This window comes from Penicillium verhagenii (genome assembly GCF_028828195.1).
Source record: "Penicillium verhagenii strain IBT 33310 chromosome Unknown utg000002l_segment0_segment0, whole genome shotgun sequence".
Taxonomy (NCBI): domain Eukaryota; kingdom Fungi; phylum Ascomycota; class Eurotiomycetes; order Eurotiales; family Aspergillaceae; genus Penicillium; species Penicillium verhagenii.
Window position 1 is genome coordinate 528,293 of NW_026643166.1, and position 19,776 is coordinate 548,068.

Consider the following 19,776-nt stretch of genomic DNA (forward strand, 5'->3'; position numbering starts at 1 on the left):
CTAAACCAATCCCGAGGCCTAGGTAAAGTTTGCTTTTCAAGACACGAATTGAAAAATGAAATAACCCTGAAAAAAAGAATTTACAAATTGAATGAAAGAAAACTACTATTGCAATTTCTATAACAGTTCGCAGCAGGTCAGATCTCCTGGTTGCATCTTGTTTGCTACCTATGTCTTCGTCACTGTAGCCGTAGCCTCAGTCACAGTCTCTGTCTTCGTCGTAGTAACCAAAACGGGCGTCACAGGAACAATCGCCAACCCGGCATCCGAGCTGGTTGATTTTATCTCGGTTTCAGTAGTTGTGGTTGTTGATTTTACCACGTCCGTTGATGTAATGACGGTAATAGACGTGTGTATGGCAGTCGACGTTACCACGGCAGTAGAAGTTACGACGGCGGTTGACGTTACCACATCAGTTGATGTCACCACGGTAGTCGAGGCTTTTGTAGCGATGGTTGTAGATGTATAAACGGCCACGGACGCACTCTCAGCCGTAGAGCTAGCCTGTTCAGTCTCCGAAGCAGCAGCCGCCTGATGACTACTAGACACAAGGGAAATTGTGGAGATAGAGCCAGCAGCCCCCTCAGAAGAAGAGGTATATGTTGTTGTCGGAGTCGCAACAGCCTTTTCAGACGCAATCTCTGGAGTCTCAGTTGAAGTCTCTCCGGTTGTCACCGCTGGACTCTCCACGATAGTAACAGTTGCAGGGGACTCGGTAACTGTAACCGGGCTCTCGGTCTCGGTCACTGTCAGACCAGGCTGCGTGACTGTGACTTTTGCTGTTTGCGTTGCTTTAACTGTGATAGTTGTCTCTGACTCTTCAGTTGTAGACGATGTAGTCGATGTGGTTGGCGAATTAATCGCTGCATTTATCTGCGTCGCGGATATCGCTGTGCTCATTGGAGACTCGCTTGAAGATGCCGATGAAAAGGAGTGAAGAACTGTGCCTGTGGAGTACGCTGTTGTCTCGCCGGAGGAGACATACTCGATTATGTCACCTGTCACGAAGTATATAGAGGCCGAGGATGTCGGTGATGGACTCTGCGACTGTATTGGCGTTGTCGAGGATGTAGATGTCCTGATAAGTGGTACCGACGACTGCTTAGGCAGTCTCGATATACCAGTCGATTTGGCAATCTTAGACGATTTCGAAGCTTCGGATGAGGCCAAGGTTGCTGGCAGGGTTGTAGCTTTATTAGTCACCGTGGCTGATCTGGATGGTGTGGACGACGATGTTGAGAGTTTCGCAAATGCCGAAGTTTCAAACGAGGTCGGCGTCTTCGATAGGGTTGCTGTTTTGGATGGTATCAATGCTTGTGATGATTTCGACTTTTCAGTCGATGTGGCTGTTTGATACGGTGTCGTGGTCGCAGATAGAGTAGCGTTCCACCAGATAGTTGATGTCGTGGTCCAGCAATCCTCGCAAATGTCGTCAGTTGATGTTGAGGACTCGCTTTTGACTTTAGTTGAGGCTTTGCGTGTGATTCCACTATAGGATATTTTCTCCGAAGAAGTCTTTGTTGTTTCTTGCGCCGTTGTAAACGGGGAAGATATCTTGTCAGAAGAGAATGTGGAGGTATGGGATAAGACGGAAGATGGAGTGATATTCGTAAGGTCCGTAGCCATTGAGGAGGTCGTAATGGGGTCATTTTTGCTTGACGAAGTGACGCTCTTTGTAGTGGGAGTCGAACTGGTCGGAGTTGTAGTATCTTTCGACGTTTCTGGATAAACGATAACTGGTTTATTGGCATTCTTGCCAGCAGATGTTGATGTCGAGGATACAGAAGTAGACAGAACGGTTGAAGTGAGCAGAAGCGAAGCAGAGGTAGAGGTTGTTGTAGCTTCTGCCCTCGAGGCAGACGAAACAGAGACCGTTGCAGACGCGCTTGCAGTCTGCGAGCTCTGCTCCTCGCTAACAGACTTCGTAGAGACATAGCTAGACGACACCAGCCAAGAAGGCGTCACGGGATTGATTGTTAAATCGTCTTCATCGCGCACAACCAAGTAATTCGCACCAGCAGCCAAGGTTGTCTCGGCGGGCGATACATCAAACGGATAGTATCCAAGAACAGTAGAACGAGAAATCGGACCAGCCGAGCAAGTCCACGCCATAAAAAACAAAACATAAAAGTGCGTTAGCAGCATGTTGCCGTTAATCTGCGATGCACTGCACTCGCAGGTTCAAATGAACAAGAGATAGAGATCGACCAGAGAAAGTTTGAGCGCGACAGTAGGCAGGAACCAGAATCAAAGCCCAAACGGAGAATCACAGTGGATATAAAGACAGTTTCAAGGGAATAAAAAGCCCAAAATGGTTTGTAAAGAAAGGCATGGCATCGAACGTATTCCTGGGATCAAAGATGGCGGCGCATGGCTGTTGGGCTGCTACAATGAACGAGTGGCGTGGTATATGCCCAGGTATGTGCCTGCGTATAAAGAAGGGTTGCACCGAACGGAAAAAAAGAAAAGAAAGAATGGGGTTGAATAAGACGCAAAGAGTGTGTGAAAGAGAACTTGAATGAGGCCATGTTCGAGGGCGTTGGGCTAGTATGCATATTATTTCAGTTTGGCGAAGGAAGTGGTGCAATCCCCAATGTTTGACATGCTGGTTTGAGTTAAAGCATCTGGTCTGAAAGACGAAACTACCAGGGGTATATTGTAGGATGCACCGGTTTCACTAGAAATAGCTCCATCAGCCAAGGCGCGCGACAAAGACTCCTTGTTGCAGGAACCGCCCGAGTATGCAGCTTTGAGCCCCGTGATTGGTTGCTAGTGGGGTCCACATCCAGATTACAGCCAGTGACGGGCGCTTTCATTGGTGGACGAGAACTAAATAGAGTCGCGTTCGAGATTAATTGCAACAAAACTAACGACTAGCTCTTAAATAAAACACACGCTAAGATATAAGTCTTTCTTCAAGACCTGGTTTCACATACGCCACCAGCTTACTCTCATGACCCAGTGAGCAGCCTTCTTTTAAGAAGACGCCACCTTAAAGGACCCCCCGATCCCCTCAAAGGGTGAAATGTTTCCAAGGACATCCTTTGAGTCTCCATAGTAGTGCATGCGATAGGTCCCGCTTTGCAAGGCATTCGGGTCACCCACGCTATAATAGCTGTCCTCAATCATCCACTGAATTGTGACCTCGCTGTATCCGAGAATGCTATTGGTTCGCTCCCACAAGAAGAGAAGGTTCCAGTCCCTGTCATTTCGCACGACTTCCCAGTCGCCAGAGCTGGGATCGTATTTTTCCACGGCTGCATACGTAGACTCCTGGTGGAGATTGTTCCGAGGGTTGGCGCCAACAAAGGTTGTGTTCACGACATCACCGGGTCCAAAAGTTTTGTTCTCGGGGTTCGAGATGACATCTCCAAAGGACTTGCCGAAGTGCGCGTTGTCATAGACCACACCGGTGACAAAGCTCAGGGAATTGTTGGTATTAATGGGTGGATCAGGGCCCGTGCCGATGGCGGGGAGGCTTGCAATGTCTTGGGCGCTACCAAGGTATGGCAGGTAGGTCAATGTGAGGTTGATATACGCGGCAAGTTCATTCGGCCCAAACAAGGTCGATGCTCCTTCATAGCGCTGCACACCGTATTCTTCTTCTGTTGTAACGTAGTGAGCATAGCTGTTTGATGGGGCACCTAGAACGACATGAGGGTCAGAGACGCCCAGCGTGTCCTGGGCACCCTTGGAAATAGCTTCCTTCCACCGACGGCCTGACATGGTGGTAACTTCACTAGCTGAGATGACGAGAAAGAGTTGCCCCACTCGGAGAACCTGAATGTCCACAATATCTGGGGCCCAGGCGTACGGTAAGGTGAGGGTTCCAACATCTAGGAGAATATCCTTGGCCCCTTGGCATTTTTGCTGTTCCTCACTGGGTTGATGAATGAACGCCCGAGCAACGAGCCAAAGTGGATTACCAGTGGCCGGACTACTTGAGTTCTGGGTGAAATCGAAGGCTCCAGGGCCATCGGTGGTTCCAGCAGCAAATGAATACCCGAGCGCTGCGGGACATGTCGTCAAAGTGCTGCCATTGAATGGAGATTGGAAGGTGTATCCATTCATGTCCTGGAATACATGGAAGGACCTAACACCAGAGCTGCCGGTAATTGTGGTCGCATTGGTGTTCATCTGCTCGTATAGGGATTTAGCCGCCGAGTACTGGCGTCGGCCAATTTCGAAACAACTCTTCGCCCCGTTATCCTTGACTTGGAAGAAGGGCCCCCTGCCGTGACAGGCCTCATTTGTGCCACCACAGGTACTGTCATCATATGAGCACATCTTTCCAGAACCATCCTCGCACCAGGCACCCAAAGTGTTGGGGCTGGTATCTCCCACACTGGACTGAGAAAACCCAATGACCGCATTCTCGGCGAATCTGTTGTCTCCGTAGATGCTGCGCTCAAAAATATAAGCCGCTGCACCTTTGTTGTCTCCTGTCACCAAGGTGTTATTGTTATACATGGATGTTCCATGAACCGGGAACCATGTCAGTATAGCAGTAGTCTTATTGTCGGATTCTCGGTCAAAGCGGAGCAAGGTCATCGTTTTTTCCACATTAGCCGAGTATCGAGCCTTTTCTTCTTCTGGGTTTTGGTCATATGAGTATGGGCTACGGTTAATGTTGGCATCTTCAAGTTCAATGGACCCAAGGGATAGACGCCCTGTGGTGAGACTAGCATGAGCACGTTGAATGGACAAGATCGCGCCGTCGACGATCGCCTGGTAGCTCTGCTTATCGAATCCTTTGGTTGGGATCTGAGGAAGAAGATAATTCATCCACGCGCCCGGTCCGGAATGAGAATGAGTGCCTGTCATTGCAATATTGTGTTCGCCATAGCGTTCATAATCGCTCCCTAGTGCTGCGAGTCCCTGCAAAACTCCACGGCGCACGGCGGTATCACCTGAAAGGGTATCAAGAACCAAATAGACGAACGTATCCTCTGGAGTATTTGGGTCTGCGAATATGAATGCCCGTGAATAGATTCTCTGGCGTAGACCTGTGCCCAATTGATCCAGACTGGCATAGCCATTGAAATCAACCTCCACCACTGGACTGTGTAGCTGAGAGTTAATTCTCCGACTATATTAGAGGCAGAAAAAGTAGTGAAATAGAGGTCATACCCCGTCACGTCGGCCTTTCCGGCACCCACCAGAAATCGATCATCGGCCGCAGCCGCAGCACTCGTTCTGCTTCTCCACAGGTTGAAGTTCTGAGTGAAGCTGGACTTAGGAATCTGTTCGGTATATTCTACCATACCAAGTAGTTGGATAAAGACTAGAAGGGCCAGCGTGACGGCAGCAAAAGCCGCGCCCAGTCGAAGATTCATCATTTTGCGGATGTGGTCGGGGATCGGGATGTATCCTGGAAGAGCACACAGGACTCTAGGGAATCAAACCAATATTTAAGCACAGCTCTATGCGGACGGGAGGCCTATAGCCAGAGAGGCTAGAAGGGAACTCAAAATCGGACTGTCGTGGTAAGCATCTCGCAAGGGTGGCATTCCAATTAAGCGATGTGTGATGGACAAGGAACCTCAGGTGATCGCCATCTGCCATCTCCGAGATCGAAACGGGAACCAACTCTTCCCCGCACGGAATCACTTATGAGTCCGGGCTTCCAAAACTCACACATTTAGTCTGGTCTATACGAAAAAGAAATCAAGTTTTCGGGGCCCTGGATCAGTTGTGACTCGTCAGGCTAGCTCTGACTCCTGCAGCTGTTCCAAATAGCATCATAGGATCAGCATGGTTACACTGTGGATATGTGATGCATATGGTATGAGAACTATGATTAGCTAGGATAGCTTGGACCCTGGATTTCACATGGACTACAGCTCCAGGCCGGGAGCAACACTAAATGTAGGTTGTAGCCGAAACTTAAGAGTTCAAGAGTTTCTAGTTACTAGACTTACATAGTACAAGTCACAAGAGATGAAGAATCCGCGATGCTGATTCGTCCAGACCCAGCTAGGTCACGTGCTACTGTCTCCACACCGCTTTCCTGCATTTGCTTCAATTGCTTCAATCTGACCATTGATCTCCAAATCACCACTCGCAACTCACTTCAAAATGCCTCTCATTAACGAAGCCCACGACTCTTTACCTTGTGCGCATTTCCCCAGCTAGCAGACTTTATCTCCAGCAAAACTAACTTCTGTAGATGTCGACACCGAGCCTTCGGCCTCCGCGTACGAAAGAGCCCAGCAACTCATCAACGCCGAATTATCACCAGAACACTCTTCAACTCTCCACCCCTCAATTCCACCAGCTCCCGAATCAAACTACTCCCCCATAATTCAACAAGAACTCGAGCGCAAGGCAATTGGCGCGCCTCTTACGGGTGGAATCGACCTAACCCGCTATGAAGCGCCCGAACCCCCAGTTCGCGCCGCGGACGGGGAGAGCCCCAACCTAGACGAATGGCGCCAGGCGCTGCAGAGCGCGTACAAATCAAGCTCACACCTTTCCAAACGCCATGAGAACTTAACTCTTCTTGATGAACATGGCAAGAACGCGTGGTTGATTGGCAATTCGCAACTTGAATATATTCTTGGTGGTCTCGAGAAGGAGCTGGCTGAGACAAAGGAGATTTCGGAGGCCGTCAATAAACAGAGAAAGATTGCTCAGGAGGCGAGGTATGGAGAGCTGTCGAACTTGGAGGAGACCTGGAAGCGGGGGGTTGGAGCTATCCTAGATGTGGAGTTGGCGTCGGAGGGTATTCGGATGCAGATTCTGGAGCACCAGAGACAGGCAGCCCAGCAGCAGTTTCGTTAAAGAATCAGCTTCTTGAATTGTCTCTGTCCTGTGCAACTGCACGGGGTTGTGAGCCCTTATCTCTATCGGGTTTGCAGATGCAATAATCTCTCTGGCTTTCTTCCTCGGTGAACCTGAGGAATATTTCTTTTCAAAGTGGTGGCAGGCGACGGAACGGTGTGCTTTTGACTACAAGCAGGACTGGAGCTTCGAACGTACCAGATTTGCTGTCTCCATGTCTACAGGGCACGTTTCCCATGTCTGCTGCCCACCACTACCCTCTTTAAGAGTGTCGCAGGTCCGACACTTTCTCTCGCGAAGGTCTGCTTTCACGCTAGCCTGCGTCAGCTACCATCCGCCTGGTGCTCTGGTGGTCTGAAAAAGGCCAGGGAAAATCAAGGAAATTCTGACAAATTAACGAAAGTCAACTCTAGACTACATGACCCGACCACGGGGGCCAATGTGCCTTTGATAAATGGCAATACGATATCTCTGGCCATATCTTCTACCATCCATAGCCTGTGTTTTACAAATCTCAACATGGAAACAGTTTCATAATGAATAAAATGCATTCAATATCCTTCGCCGAGCTATGCCATATTTAATATCAATAAAAAATTTCTCGAGAAACCACCTCCCCCATTATCCCCATTCAAATCTTCACTGGCGTAACAACATTAACATCGACCCCATTCTCCGTCACCCGCAAAGGTCCAACCTTCTCCTCAACAACAATTCCCTTGGCAATGGCATTCTTGTTCCAGTGCAAAACCTCCTTGCACATGCCATCCAACGTATTGATAGGCGGGTTATACCCCAATCCACCCGCTTCAGGCGACTTCCTCGCACGCGCATCATCCGCAACAATGCAAACATCCGAAATCGCAAACAACGACGGCTGGACCTGCGCCAGATCACCCGTGATCTTCGGCAGAAGCCAAGACAAGTACTTGTGCTGCACATAGCAGTACAACTCAATGAAATGCGCAAGAATGAATAGGTAGACAGGCTGGACGATCGGGAAGGCGATGGGCGTCTTAGCAAGCGTGGTCAGCAGCGTGTACAAATCGCCGAATGAAATGGCCGGGTTGGGATCCGTAACCACGAAAGCCTGGCCTCCGATATTAGGCAGCGTAGAGCCAGGCGCGCTTTGCTCGATCAGGCGCTGCTCGTAGAGAAGGTGGGCAATAGAGACGTTCTCCGCGTTGACGAAGCTTTGAATGATAGGGCTCAACCATCTAAAAGCGTATATCAGTATTCAGCATTCAATCCTGTACGAAGCCCTTATTGAAACTTACGTCGGAGCTCCACCGCTGCGCAGATAAGTGCCGGTAATGGTCATAGCCACATCGCTTCCAATGCCGTAAATGCCGTTCGAAGGGCGGATGCATCCCGTGCGGAAATTCGAGGCCAAATCATCCGACGACCGCACAAGTCTCTCTGCCTCGATCTTTGTCACGGCGTAGTTGCCGAAGAACTCATCATGTTCCTGCGGCAATGCGCCGTCGTCGCTGAGGATCTGTGTCGAGCGGTCTGGCAGCGAAGCCCAAGGGGAGACCCAGAAACCCACTCTGTGGAGACCCACAGAGCCGGACGAAGTAGAGATGAAGCAGCTAGCACCGTTCTTTTTCGCGGCGTTGAGAACGTTCCGGGTGCCTTCGACGTTGACCTTCATGCTCAATGGCAGGAAGACTTTCAGGCGGTCTTGGGGACGGATGATGGCTGCGGTGTGGTAGACTGATAGAGGGAGCTGAGCCACGGATTCGGGCCATGGTTGCTCGAATGCAGTGTCGACGATTAGCTTGTCAGTGATGTTTGTTTTGACATAGGCCACTCCTAGGTCTAGAACTTCTGCTGCGGGAGTGTGGAGGTCTAGAATGCGGATGGCGGATGGGTCTTCGCCACGTGCTAGTAGATGCTGGACGATCCAACCTCCGACAAGACCTGAATTATGAATGTCAGTTCAGATACTTTGGAATTATGGTTCAAACTCTGTTCTGGGCAGCTTTTTGCCCATGCTTCTTTTGTTCAAAACGAGCTTGCGTCATTCAATGGTGGAGGGTACTAACCGGATCCACCTACTACAACGTAGCGGCGGGTCTGTTTTGGTGGGAGACTTTTCGTCACGTCAACAGGATTCTCACTGGCTCTTGCATAAGCCGATTTAATCTCTTCGACGGTCCAGCGATGGGGAGAAAGAGTTTGGGCTTCTTCTGGTGTTTTCTTCATGACGGTGTTGACATGGCGTAAGTATAGACCCGCCAAGCCCAGGGCCGCAGGTAGAAGTATGTAAGTCATCCTGGAACTGTAGATTTCCAAGCCGAATGCAGAAGCGAGAGTATTCCCCTTTTGAGGAAGTTCAGGTATGTGATACAGCAGACTTTGGGAGCTTAGACCATCTAAAAGTCAAACGGTGTAGTTAATGTAATTCGTTGAGTGACTTTGTGTTGGGTAGCATTTGCAGCAGTGTCGTTTGTGTAGCGGAATGAGTACAAAGGAGAAAGAAGTGAGAAAGAGATGAGCGTTGGCAGAGAACAGCATTATATTCAAAATCCGAATCCATTTTTTCTTTAGCTATATCCATCTGGAACATCTCACTCGTTCTGGATTCAAAGGGTCGCTTAGAGCATAGACGGCTCGGTTAGAGGTAAACGAGAGCCACCACGCGCCATGGTAGGGGTCGAGCGTCGTGTTTTGCAGGATCGGGCTGGTGGTTTGCACTGTTTGTCCTGCTTTCCATCGAATCAGGAAGGGCACCGCGAGCTTTGATGGCCTGGTTTCTCAGGTATCAGAGAAATTCTCCGATTTCCCCGAAGTTTCTCAGCTTCTCACAAAATTCAAATCTCCTTTCCTTCTTCTTTCTGGTACTTCGCTTCCGGGTAGGCCCACCTTTTTGTAGGACTGCTGTGCCCCTCTTTTTACCCTTTTAGCGTGGGGCTCCACCGCGGAAACCGTTCCGCCTATTGCCCACGTTTTTCTTCATTCCAGACCAAGACCTCAGCGTCAAATTCTTTGTCGGCACCGATCGTCTCGGGCCTGGCCATCGGCATCCGTCTCTTCGTTTGAGACTTAGCTGAATTCGGGATGTTCGCTTATCCGAAACATCTGATTCATGTCCGAATTGCAATTGACTTGAAACGACCTTGTTCCCCAACACCATATGGCTTGCTGTACCACCTAGTAAACCTATCTAATTGACCGAGCACAACCTATACAATTTACTCCTTATGCCAAAAATGACAGGCTCGCAGAGAATTCCGACCTCCACTGAAGAATCCATATGATATGTCACTTCAAATGACAGCTTCTCGTTGGCCTATTGAAGCAACAATGTACCATTGTGTATCTCGGCAAACCGGCACGCTAGGCCTGTCCACCATAATTCCGAACGGATAGGGGGGTTAACCCTCTTTCAATGCACTGAGATCTTACCCACGGGGAATATCAGTCTCTTATCGGAATTATCGGAAGTATGGAGTAGATCTGGAGAAGCTGTACAACCTATTATCAGAGACTTGGGCGGAATTATCAAATCAAAGTTTATGCACACTACATACCACCTTACCAAGATGCCCTCTGGATGATGCGATCCTACGCCCTTCGGTCTCCTTTCCGAGATCCGTGCTTTAATCACCTTATTCGGCATGATCACTGCTTGGGCTTTCGCAGAATTTAGGCTTATCACTCGCCCCGGCCCCACCTGGTCATGGCTCTAGAAAAAATTTCTAATTCACATTGATACTTGCGATAGAAATTCCCGTTGCTAACCGTTCATTCTCTATCTTCATCGGACTCTGTAAACTCCAGTTTTGCAGCTACATAGCACTGGTGGTGTCCATCTCGCCATTCAATCCTTGGAACCGGCCTTCCATGGTTCCATCCCAAATCTGGACACGCGGTTTTCATTAGCTTGCCATAATCGCCTCTAGCTTCCCCTGAAGTTTCTTTTAATTAATAGAAACCAAACCCTATAACCTCCCACCAACTGGCGCCTCAATCTATCTATCTTCAAACCTTATCGCATTCGGGAACTCTATTCATACATCGTTGACTTCGCATCCTGTCTGAGGGATGTCGTCGCAACACCACTCCCCAGACCCTCAGGAAACATGGTCGAAAAACAATGATCATGAGACCGACTCTATCGCTGAGACAGTCTCTTCGCTAGACACAGAAGCGGATCAGGATGCGCTGGACAAGGCCTTGACAGCGCATGCCTCCCGCGCTTCGCATATGTCCATGTCAGAGCGTGTCACTACAATTCCAACAAATGCTACCTCGGACCCTAACTTCGAAGTCGATTGGGATTCAGAGGATGACCCTGAGAACCCCAAAAATTGGTCCATGCGCTATAAGGCCATGGGCCTGCTGTTTTTGTCATGGAACACTCTCATCGTGTAAGTTGGGCGATCTACTCAAGTCAACTGTGCATGAGAAGCATCGGATTCCAAGAACTGACGGAAACAGCGTGTTATATTCCACTTCGTATACCTCGGCCACAACACAGATCGGTGATGAGTTCGGTCAATCGGAGACCATCGTGACCCTGGGACTAACATTTTATCTTTTCGGCCTCGCTATCGGATCTATGTTCATGGCCCCATTGAGTGAAGTCTACGGCCGGAAACCCGTCTGCGTGATCTGCATGATCCTTTTTACCGTTATGATCATTCCTTGTGCCCTCGCCAAGTCCGTGACTGCATTGATCGTCGTGCGTTTCGTTGGCGCTCTTTTCGGCAGTGTCATGATCTCCACGGCGCCAGGTATGGTGGCCGACCTCGTGGATGACGAGCATCGAGCACTGGCAATTTCAATCTGGAGTATCGGACCTCTCAACGGCCCCGTTCTGGGGCCCGTCATCGGAGGATTCGTAACCCAGTACCTCGGCTGGCGGTGGATGTGCTGGATCGCACTGATCCTCTCAGGCATCGCCCTGGTCTTCGCTTTAATCCTGAAGGAGACCTACGGCCCGACTTTGCTGCAGAGAAAGGCCGCACGACTGCGCAAGGAAACAGGTGATTCACGCTGGTGGTCCCGTTACGACCGAAAGGACAGTATATACGAGATCTTGAAGCTGAGTCTTAGCCGTCCGTTTGTGATGGCCGTTACCGAACCCATCTGTATCTTCTGGGATATCTATGTCGCTATTGTCTACGGTATTCTTTACCTTTGCTTTGTCGCATACCCGATCGTCTTCCAGGAACTCCGTGGCTGGTCCCTCGGTCTCTCTGGCCTCTCCTTCCTTGGTATCGGTATCGGTGTTATACTGACCATCGCCTCCGAACCCCTCGTCCGCCGCCTAATCAACATGCACGAAATCGATCCGGAGACTGGCAAAGTTCACCCTGAGGCCATGGTCTCTTTCATCTGCATCTGTTCCGTCCTTATCCCCATCGGCGAGCTTTGGTTCGCCTGGACCTGTGCCCCAGCCTCCATCCACTGGAGCGTGCCTTTGCTTGCAGGTATCCCCTTCGGAGCCGGTAACACTGGTGTCTTCATCTACGCCTCGAATTATCTCACTGGCAGCTATGGCATGTACGCTGCATCTGCTTTAGCTGGTAACTCGGTTATTCGGAGTATTCTTGGTGGAGTGTTGCCGCTTGCGGGATCGTCCATGTATAATAGCCTTGGTCCCAATTGGTCGGGTACTTTGCTGGGACTACTCGAGATTGTTATTGTCCCCATTCCGTTTGTGTTCTACAAGTATGGACACAAGATTCGCCAGAAGAGTACAATGATTACGCGCATGCAGGAGGAAAAGAAGAAGTTGGAAGGGAAGAGGGCGATGAGGGTGGTGCACTTGGATGTTGTTGCTGAGGAAAAGCCCGAGGAAGTCTAGGATAGTGCTGTCCTACCCATTTCCATGTTTTGAAGTTTGTTTGGTTTTCGCTGACATCGATACCCCATAATGTTTGGCATTCAAGGTTGCATTGGTGTTTGGAAGTTTCCTTATGTATATACAGGTCGATCTGACGCTTGAAATGACCTGTATCCTTGGGAAAGTGTTGCATGAGCAATGCAATAAAAAATTTAATTATACCTTTAATTTTTCGGTCATCATTGAGAGCACTTCAGCGTAACAGACATAATACATTATGGTACATATGATAGGCATTTCCTTTTCGTTTGACCCTTAACACTCATTCCGGGTAATAAATCCGGCTTTCCACGTCTTGCACGTGTTGAAGAATGCGCTCATATTCCCCCAATGCGATCGCTCCGGCACGGTAAACCATAACAGCTTCGATATAGACCGGACGAGAAGCAACCGTAGTAGGAAATGTGCTTGTAGCAGATTGACTGAACGATTGTTGCGAGTCCATTTGACTGGAAGAGAAAGAAGGCTCCGGGGTGGTGGAATCTCGCACATAACCTAGCACATTCAACCAAGTGCCAACGCTTAGATCCTCAGCCGTCAAAGTCTCCAGAACGGCATTGATATCGACAGAGACCATGCTAGGCTCTTCCTTGGTACGTGGATAGTTGTGTTCTAGAACCAGATGCCCCACTGCGACATCATACTGTCTGACACTGCATTGTATATGTAAGCAATAGATCCCTGTCAGTTGATAACTAGATGTATGTATATTATTCGTTGAGAAGACGCAAAAGAAAGACACACCAGCCCAAGAAACGGATCTTCGAGTCTGCAGCGAGACATGGCAGATCGCACAGAAATGCGCGAGTCGAGGGACGCGGCCCATTCATCCCTGGGATGAAGGCAAGAGAAAACCAAAGCCCCATCGTTTCTTGATCAACTGGTAGATTTCTGACAAAAATCGGCCACGTGACTCCTCGTATGTCATAGGTGCAGCGAGGGGAAAGTCCGCTCCCCTCCATTTCTCGGACTTCCATCACAAGACTACAATCACCAACGATCTGCCACTTTCAATCTGACTACACTCTCAACGCACACAAAAGTCCACCACAGGCTGCTAAATTGATTCCTACTTCTTTTTGTCCCTGCCGGCGTTTTGTGTTTGCCTGTTGCCTATCGCCGTGTCCGCCTCCGTCTGACTACCTAATTCGCAACTCGACTCACGGGCACACTTGCATACTGCCGCCACGGGATCAACCCGCTCTGCCTGACCTCTTAGAAACAACGCGTTCATAAACCGATCCGATCCTCACTCCAACAAAACCCCTAAATCAACTCCCCCGTTTCCAGAGCAACATGTGGTCTTGGTTCGGCGGCGCATCCGCCCAGAAGCGCAAGGAGGCGCCCAAGAACGCTATCCTGATGTTACGTGGACAGTTGGACATGCTACAGAAGCGGGAAAAGCACCTCGAGAACCAGATTGCGGAACAAGATGCCGCAGCACGGAAGCATGTCAATACGAATAAGAACGGTACCGTTTCATTCCCCTTATCTCCCCCTCGCCTCACCACAAAAGGAACAAAGAAGAAAAATGATCAACCCTCATTATGATAAGGTGAACTGACTTGACTCGTTACCAATAGCCGCTAAAGCCGCTCTGCGACGGAAAAAACAGATCGAGAACACCCTTGAGCAGACATCAGCGCAGATCATGCAGCTTGAACAGCAAGTATACTCGATCGAAGCGGCGAATATCAATTACGAGACACTTCAGGCTATGAAGCAGGCTGGTTCGGCGATGGAACAGATTCACGGTGGAATGAACATTGAGCAGGTTGATGAAACGATGTATGTGTGCTGGATTATCTCTTTCCTTCTTGCTCTTTTTTCTCTCATTCATTGGGACTAACCAACCGTGTGCAGGGCCAAACTTCAGGAACAACACAGCCTGGCGGAGGAGGTCAATGCTGCGATTACTTCTACCCCGTTGGGCCAGCAGCTCGACGAGGACGAGCTGGATGCCGAGCTGGAGGGACTGGAGCAGGAGGCTATGGACGAGCGGATGCTCAACACTGGTCCTGTACCAGTCAATTCACAGCTGGACCGTTTACCGGCCGCTGGAACTTCAGATTGTAAGTTCAAGTATGCCCTACATAGTCATTCTTCGGTCTATCTTTTCGCATAGACGGGATGGTTATGATGTATACTGCAGATACAAGATCACAGATCATGATGCTAACAATCGCGACAGTAAACAAAAACAAGACAGCGATAACCGAGGACGACGAGGAGGCGGAACTGGCCAAGCTGCGCGAGGAGATGGCTATGTAGTATCCCTGCCCTCGACCGGTCTCTCATTTTCATGCGCATTTCTGATTTCCCCGAGTGGGCGGGACTCCTTTTGTTAACTTCTCGCCACTTCTTCTTTACTTATGCATTGGATCTTTTTGTTGTTTCCTTGCAAGCAAGCCTATTTTGATGTACCCTGGCGCCAGTTCTCTTCTATACACCTTGAATATGGTTATCATATCTTATCCTTTTGCTTTTTTTGTCCATGGACAATGAATTTCGCTAGACCATTTGACCTTGACTTCGACTAAAGTACATGCTCCCTTTTTATCTGAAATTGAGGTTATTACGAAACCACCCCGGCCTGGGCAGAACTACCTAACCTAAGGTACATCTCGCCACATTGAAGTAAAATTATTTTCACTTATACAGTGTTTGGCGGTCAGTGGCCCTTAGGTCTTTACAGAAACAGTGGCTCAATGATTATGAGATGAATTGAAACCATCAGGATTGACACCTAGTATATATGCATCTCAAATGAAGAGAGCCACAAGGCAAATCGGACGAGTAACGAACAAGGAACCAGAACCAAAACTCCCATGGCCTTGACCTGCCATAACCGGTCGCCTATATCCATGCTAAACCACATTCGCCGAGAAAAACAAAACAAAAAAGCCCCTCCGGCATGTAACAAACTCCATGGCAATTACATAAAACAGAACACACGACAGACAACCCGGAACCCCGTTGTACAGCTTTTGGTCATCATGCAAGAGAACTTGCTCAGCCTTAGCTTAGGGGTACCACGCATAGCTCTTAGTGGGCTTTGCGCGTGCCGCGTTTTCAGCCTCGGTAGACCACCTGGACTTCCACTCGATCTCGCGAGCTGCGTGTTCCAGAAGTCCCTCTTTGCATTCTTCGGGGAGCATGGCGATGATCTCGGGACTCATGAATTCGGGGTGCAGCGGGCCAGATAGACTGACTAGGCCGTTCGGGGCGAGAGTGTGCATGTCTCCGTCGGGACCTGGAATGCCCATGTTGGAGTGGGGAGGGGCCTCGGAGACAATGTCAAGGACGACGTAGCGATCGGAGATGTCTTTGTAGACGGGTGGGAAGATGGATGGCTCGGGCTCTTCCTCAGCGGCGGCTTGTGTGATGCTGTGACTGGAGGTGGGTCTGGGGGTAGCTGAGGATGGTTCCTCGGTAGCGGGTTGATCTTGGGGATTGGATGAATTGGTGGTACGTGGTTGGATAGTCAGGGATGACAGGTCGTGCATCAGCTCTGTAGTGGGGCGAACCTCGGATGGGGGCATGCGTTCGTATCGGACATGAGTAGACTGGGTGATCTGTGGATATTGCATAGTGTTGGTGTGAACATCATAGGCACCTCCCATGGTACTGCGGCGCACGTCAAGAAGCTTGGCGTTGATTGTGCTATGAAATGTGTTAGCGGTATTTGAAAACTCGTTGGGGAAATCGCTAAACATACCCTGCCGCACGGGCATGCTCCAGCATCCAGTTGTCATCAGTGATGGGAACCCGACGCTTCTTGGAATCAACGGGTTTACCTCCGGCCATAGGCACTGAGGGAGCGCCGGTGTGGTAAACGCTGCTGGCACCATGCCAAGCCACGTACTGATTGCGGTTGTAGGACTCTCCAGGGCCGGGTAGCTTATCATCCGGGACCGACAGATCGCCCTCCACATCGCCACGTTCACGGGCAGCGTCCTCGTAGTAGTCATCGATAACTTTCTTACCACCAACAACAATCTTAGAGCCAAATTCACGGAACACGGATCGCGCAGTGACCACACCAATGGCTCGACCCTTGTAAGAGTGGGGGATAAGATCGCGCTCGATCAGGTCACGCTTGGCATCATCGTCAATGATGATCTTATAGAGCATTTTGTGCTTCTGGAAAAAGAGGTACGAGTCACGGAAACCAATGCACCGTGCCGGTTCGGTTGAAAGCATGTACAGGCGGTCATCGCGGCCGAGAATAGTGAAAGTGCGAACTCGGTACTCGCGTCCACCTTGGAGATGACCATTTTCATCGACCTTAGTAGCTCCCTTGGCATCGGGGGGAACAGCCACTTCATCATTAATCACGTCCATCATATTTCCCTCCTTGTCAACTGGGACTTGCGTCAAGTGAGATGGACCACGATTACGCGCCCAACGTCCACCGCTTGCAGCCGGACGACCTCTACGACGCTTGACGGGAGTGGTGACGCGAAGTGGGGTGTCGGGACCATCTGGCGCATCCCAGTCTGGCGGGCGGTTCTTGGGCGGGCGACCAATGCGACGCTTGCGGGGAATGGCAGATTGACGGCCACCAGTGTAGCTTGGGGTATCTTCCACGCCTGCGACATGCGGTGTATCTTCAACGGCGGGCGTTGCTGCACTTGCCTCGTCGCCCTTGGATCCGGTAGGGGTTCCGACCTCGGGCTCAGCTTCGGGCTCGGGGGACCCAGCCTCACTTCCGGCATCAGGTTGGACATCGGGATCGTCCTCAGGGGAATCGTTGTAGTCTGGAATGGGAGATGATGGCTCTGAGGGAGGAGCGTCTAGCATCTCATCGTCAGACGCATCAGGGATCTGAGGCGCATTTCCTAGGGTTCATGTTAGTCGCGAACGCGTTCAAGTTGGCGATTGAGGGGGTCATCGCGATGACTTAGAGACGCCATTGTAATCAGTGACTTACGCATAGACTTTGCTGCCGCTTGGGCAGCCGCCCTCAGCTTTCGGGGCATGTCGGCGAGATCTGGATGATTGGAATGACTGGATGGTCGAAAGAAGCTGTTTAGGTATTGCGGATTAACTATGAGCCGGTTTTTTGGTACACGTGATTCTAAGGGTTAGTTAGTTACTATGTAGTTAGTGGAAGCAAGCGGATAACTACGGTGTGAGTCACGTGACACTGCCTAAAGGAGCGTGAGGAGGTTCTTATCACGTGAGGTATTGAGTCGCTTTTTGAGCCTCAGGCTAACATCGGGTCAACGTCAGACCAATCAGTAGCCCTGTGCCCTACCTTTCCCCTTTTAGCCAGTTCTTCCCATCCATAAGCATTTGACGTCATAGGCCGATCTTTCGCCATCAGTTGGTCAATTTCTGTTTGAAACTGACAATCATTGACCATTCATTCCTCTTCATCCCATTTCCATGCAGCCTTTTATTTCCACATACATTCTAGACTTCTGACCGCCTTCTATTTATCATTCCCATTGATATCATTGTTGTAATCCCTCGACGCAGGTCGGATGTGACAGGAGCCGTTTGGACAAGTGCGGAGAATGCCCAGCTCATGCGCCCTAAATGCTCACCGGGTCGGGTAGAGCTCACCGTTCTTTCCCGATACTAGTATCTAATACAAAGTTGATGTTTGCACCCAACGAAGAGCTCCCAACGGTGAACTGATATCTCCGCGCGACCGCTCCCTTCCACCGACGAGAGGAGTATAGTTGCCGTTTTTGTTTTCTTTTTTTTTTCTATTCTCGTACTGAAAGTTTTTATTAGTCCGTAGAGAAATACAAATATCACATGTCCACTGTACTACACAGTAAACATGAAGCGAAGATGGGAAGCAAAAACCTGCTTTTTAGTTATATCAATGTCAGCCAGAATGCAATTCAGCACCCGCTTTGACCTGGATAACCAGCCAGCCATCTAATAATGGAAATAAACGGGGCAGCATTTGACTTGGTTTACTTAAAAAGGCAGTCGAATTGATTTGGGTTGGATCATGATCTAACCAGTAATCAGCCAGTGATTTGCCCATCTTTCCAGAATAGTCTGTGTTTCATTCTTTTATGCACGGATCATGTCAAAGGCCCTCGGGACGGCGAGTCGGCTGCATGGTTGCAGATCGTGGCACAGCTTCACCGCAGCTTGCAGATGACCTACGAATTGAGTCGGCATGGCTTAATGGAGAACTTTACCTGCCAAATGATGCAGCCCTAGCAAGCTCTGTGATAATAAATAGAGTAAATATAAGCAAAAATAAAATAAAAAGATAAGAAAAATTAAAAAGAGAAGGAAGTAAAAGAATGAAAAAAAAAGCAACGGGGACGCATAGCAGGGCAGGTTGAATGTACTACGTCTATCTCGGGATCAGATATCCATATGTCAATTTCAAGCTGGAGGTGTTCTTTTCAGGACACCAGACCCCGGTCCCTCATGAGCGCTTAAGTATAAATGGATCCATTTTCCCATCGCATGCCGATTCGCTATTGTGAATAATCCGAAGAGCAGGGTGAGGGGTGGATGTAGATCCTCCCCCGCCTGGGGGCAGGAAATCGGGCTTCGGGTAGGGGCGAGGGTACAAGATTGAAATGTTGTTTATAAATGAAGAATACAAATGTTGTACAAAAAGCAAAGAGCTTGAGGAAGGTTGCCCTTTGAGCAATGCTCACCTGCATGTACAATGTTGCGCACGCTCATACCTCCGGGGTTTTAGTCCATCGAACCAACTTTAAGAGTAGAAGCGCGGGACTGTTGGTGGACGCCCTATGACGCAGATAGTGGGGATCTAGTAGCATACCGCCAGAGCTGGAGGGAGGGGGTGGGGGAGAAACCACCGTGGTAGGTTGTACAACAGCTACAACCTTACCACCTAGGGGAGCTTCCTAAGGTATGTGGATGCAAGGGGACCGGAGAAGCTGGGTTGGGCCATATTCAAAGCTGATGCACGATCGCGATCGAGGTGAAGGGGGGGAAATTTGTCGATCGGACTCGATCCATGTGATACAGGGCGAATGTTTCTTATTTTTTTTTTTAAAAAAAAAAAAAAAAAAGGATGAGAAAAAAAAGGCGTAATGGCGTTGATAGGCAACTGGGGATGTTGTGATGTGCCTTACCGAAAGGTAGTATATAGCAGTATAGTTGCTCTGCATGCATAGGAGGCATGT

The 19,776-nt window shown here is 49.6% G+C and overlaps 8 protein-coding genes across 8 annotated transcripts; 3 read left to right on the forward strand and 5 right to left on the reverse strand.

Annotated features, from left to right (window-relative positions):
- Positions 1-168: 168 nt before the first annotated feature.
- Positions 169-2,145, reverse strand: N7466_000198 (uncharacterized protein; the record flags this gene model as incomplete). The annotated part of the gene is made up of 1 exon (XM_057159596.1): positions 169-2,145. The coding sequence occupies one exon, from the start codon at positions 2,143-2,145 to the stop codon at positions 169-171; it is 1,977 nt and encodes a 658-aa protein (XP_057025844.1).
- An 831-nt stretch (positions 2,146-2,976) lies between these two features.
- N7466_000199 (neutral/alkaline ceramidase) lies at positions 2,977-5,339 on the reverse strand (the record flags this gene model as incomplete). Its single annotated transcript, XM_057159597.1, has 2 exons — positions 2,977-5,062; positions 5,131-5,339. The coding sequence occupies 2 exons, from the start codon at positions 5,337-5,339 to the stop codon at positions 2,977-2,979; spliced, it is 2,295 nt and encodes a 764-aa protein (XP_057025845.1).
- A 739-nt stretch (positions 5,340-6,078) lies between these two features.
- Positions 6,079-6,783, forward strand: N7466_000200 (pre-mRNA-splicing factor SPF27 family protein; the record flags this gene model as incomplete). The annotated part of the gene is made up of 2 exons (XM_057159598.1): positions 6,079-6,115; positions 6,170-6,783. 2 exons carry the CDS (start codon positions 6,079-6,081, stop codon positions 6,781-6,783), a joined length of 651 nt encoding a protein of 216 aa, XP_057025846.1.
- Positions 6,784-7,414: 631 nt separating this feature from the next.
- Positions 7,415-9,060, reverse strand: N7466_000201 (putative 3-beta hydroxysteroid dehydrogenase/isomerase family protein; the record flags this gene model as incomplete). Its single annotated transcript, XM_057159599.1, has 3 exons — positions 7,415-8,000; positions 8,061-8,706; positions 8,832-9,060. 3 exons carry the CDS (start codon positions 9,058-9,060, stop codon positions 7,415-7,417), a joined length of 1,461 nt encoding a protein of 486 aa, XP_057025847.1.
- A 1,773-nt stretch (positions 9,061-10,833) lies between these two features.
- On the forward strand, positions 10,834-12,601 carry N7466_000202 (MFS transporter; the record flags this gene model as incomplete). Its single annotated transcript, XM_057159600.1, has 2 exons — positions 10,834-11,159; positions 11,230-12,601. The coding sequence occupies 2 exons, from the start codon at positions 10,834-10,836 to the stop codon at positions 12,599-12,601; spliced, it is 1,698 nt and encodes a 565-aa protein (XP_057025848.1).
- Positions 12,602-12,902: 301 nt separating this feature from the next.
- N7466_000203 (nuclear telomere cap complex subunit Ten1) lies at positions 12,903-13,506 on the reverse strand (the record flags this gene model as incomplete). The annotated part of the gene is made up of 2 exons (XM_057159601.1): positions 12,903-13,293; positions 13,385-13,506. 2 exons carry the CDS (start codon positions 13,504-13,506, stop codon positions 12,903-12,905), a joined length of 513 nt encoding a protein of 170 aa, XP_057025849.1.
- Positions 13,507-13,936: 430 nt separating this feature from the next.
- N7466_000204 (ESCRT-III subunit protein SNF7) lies at positions 13,937-14,911 on the forward strand (the record flags this gene model as incomplete). Its single annotated transcript, XM_057159602.1, has 4 exons — positions 13,937-14,111; positions 14,224-14,428; positions 14,504-14,712; positions 14,832-14,911. The coding sequence occupies 4 exons, from the start codon at positions 13,937-13,939 to the stop codon at positions 14,909-14,911; spliced, it is 669 nt and encodes a 222-aa protein (XP_057025850.1).
- A 752-nt stretch (positions 14,912-15,663) lies between these two features.
- On the reverse strand, positions 15,664-17,622 carry N7466_000205 (Chromatin-remodelling complex RSC SWI/SNF subunit Rsc7/Swp82; the record flags this gene model as incomplete). Its single annotated transcript, XM_057159603.1, has 3 exons — positions 15,664-16,303; positions 16,359-17,481; positions 17,574-17,622. The coding sequence occupies 3 exons, from the start codon at positions 17,620-17,622 to the stop codon at positions 15,664-15,666; spliced, it is 1,812 nt and encodes a 603-aa protein (XP_057025851.1).
- Between the last annotated feature and the right edge of the window lie 2,154 nt (positions 17,623-19,776).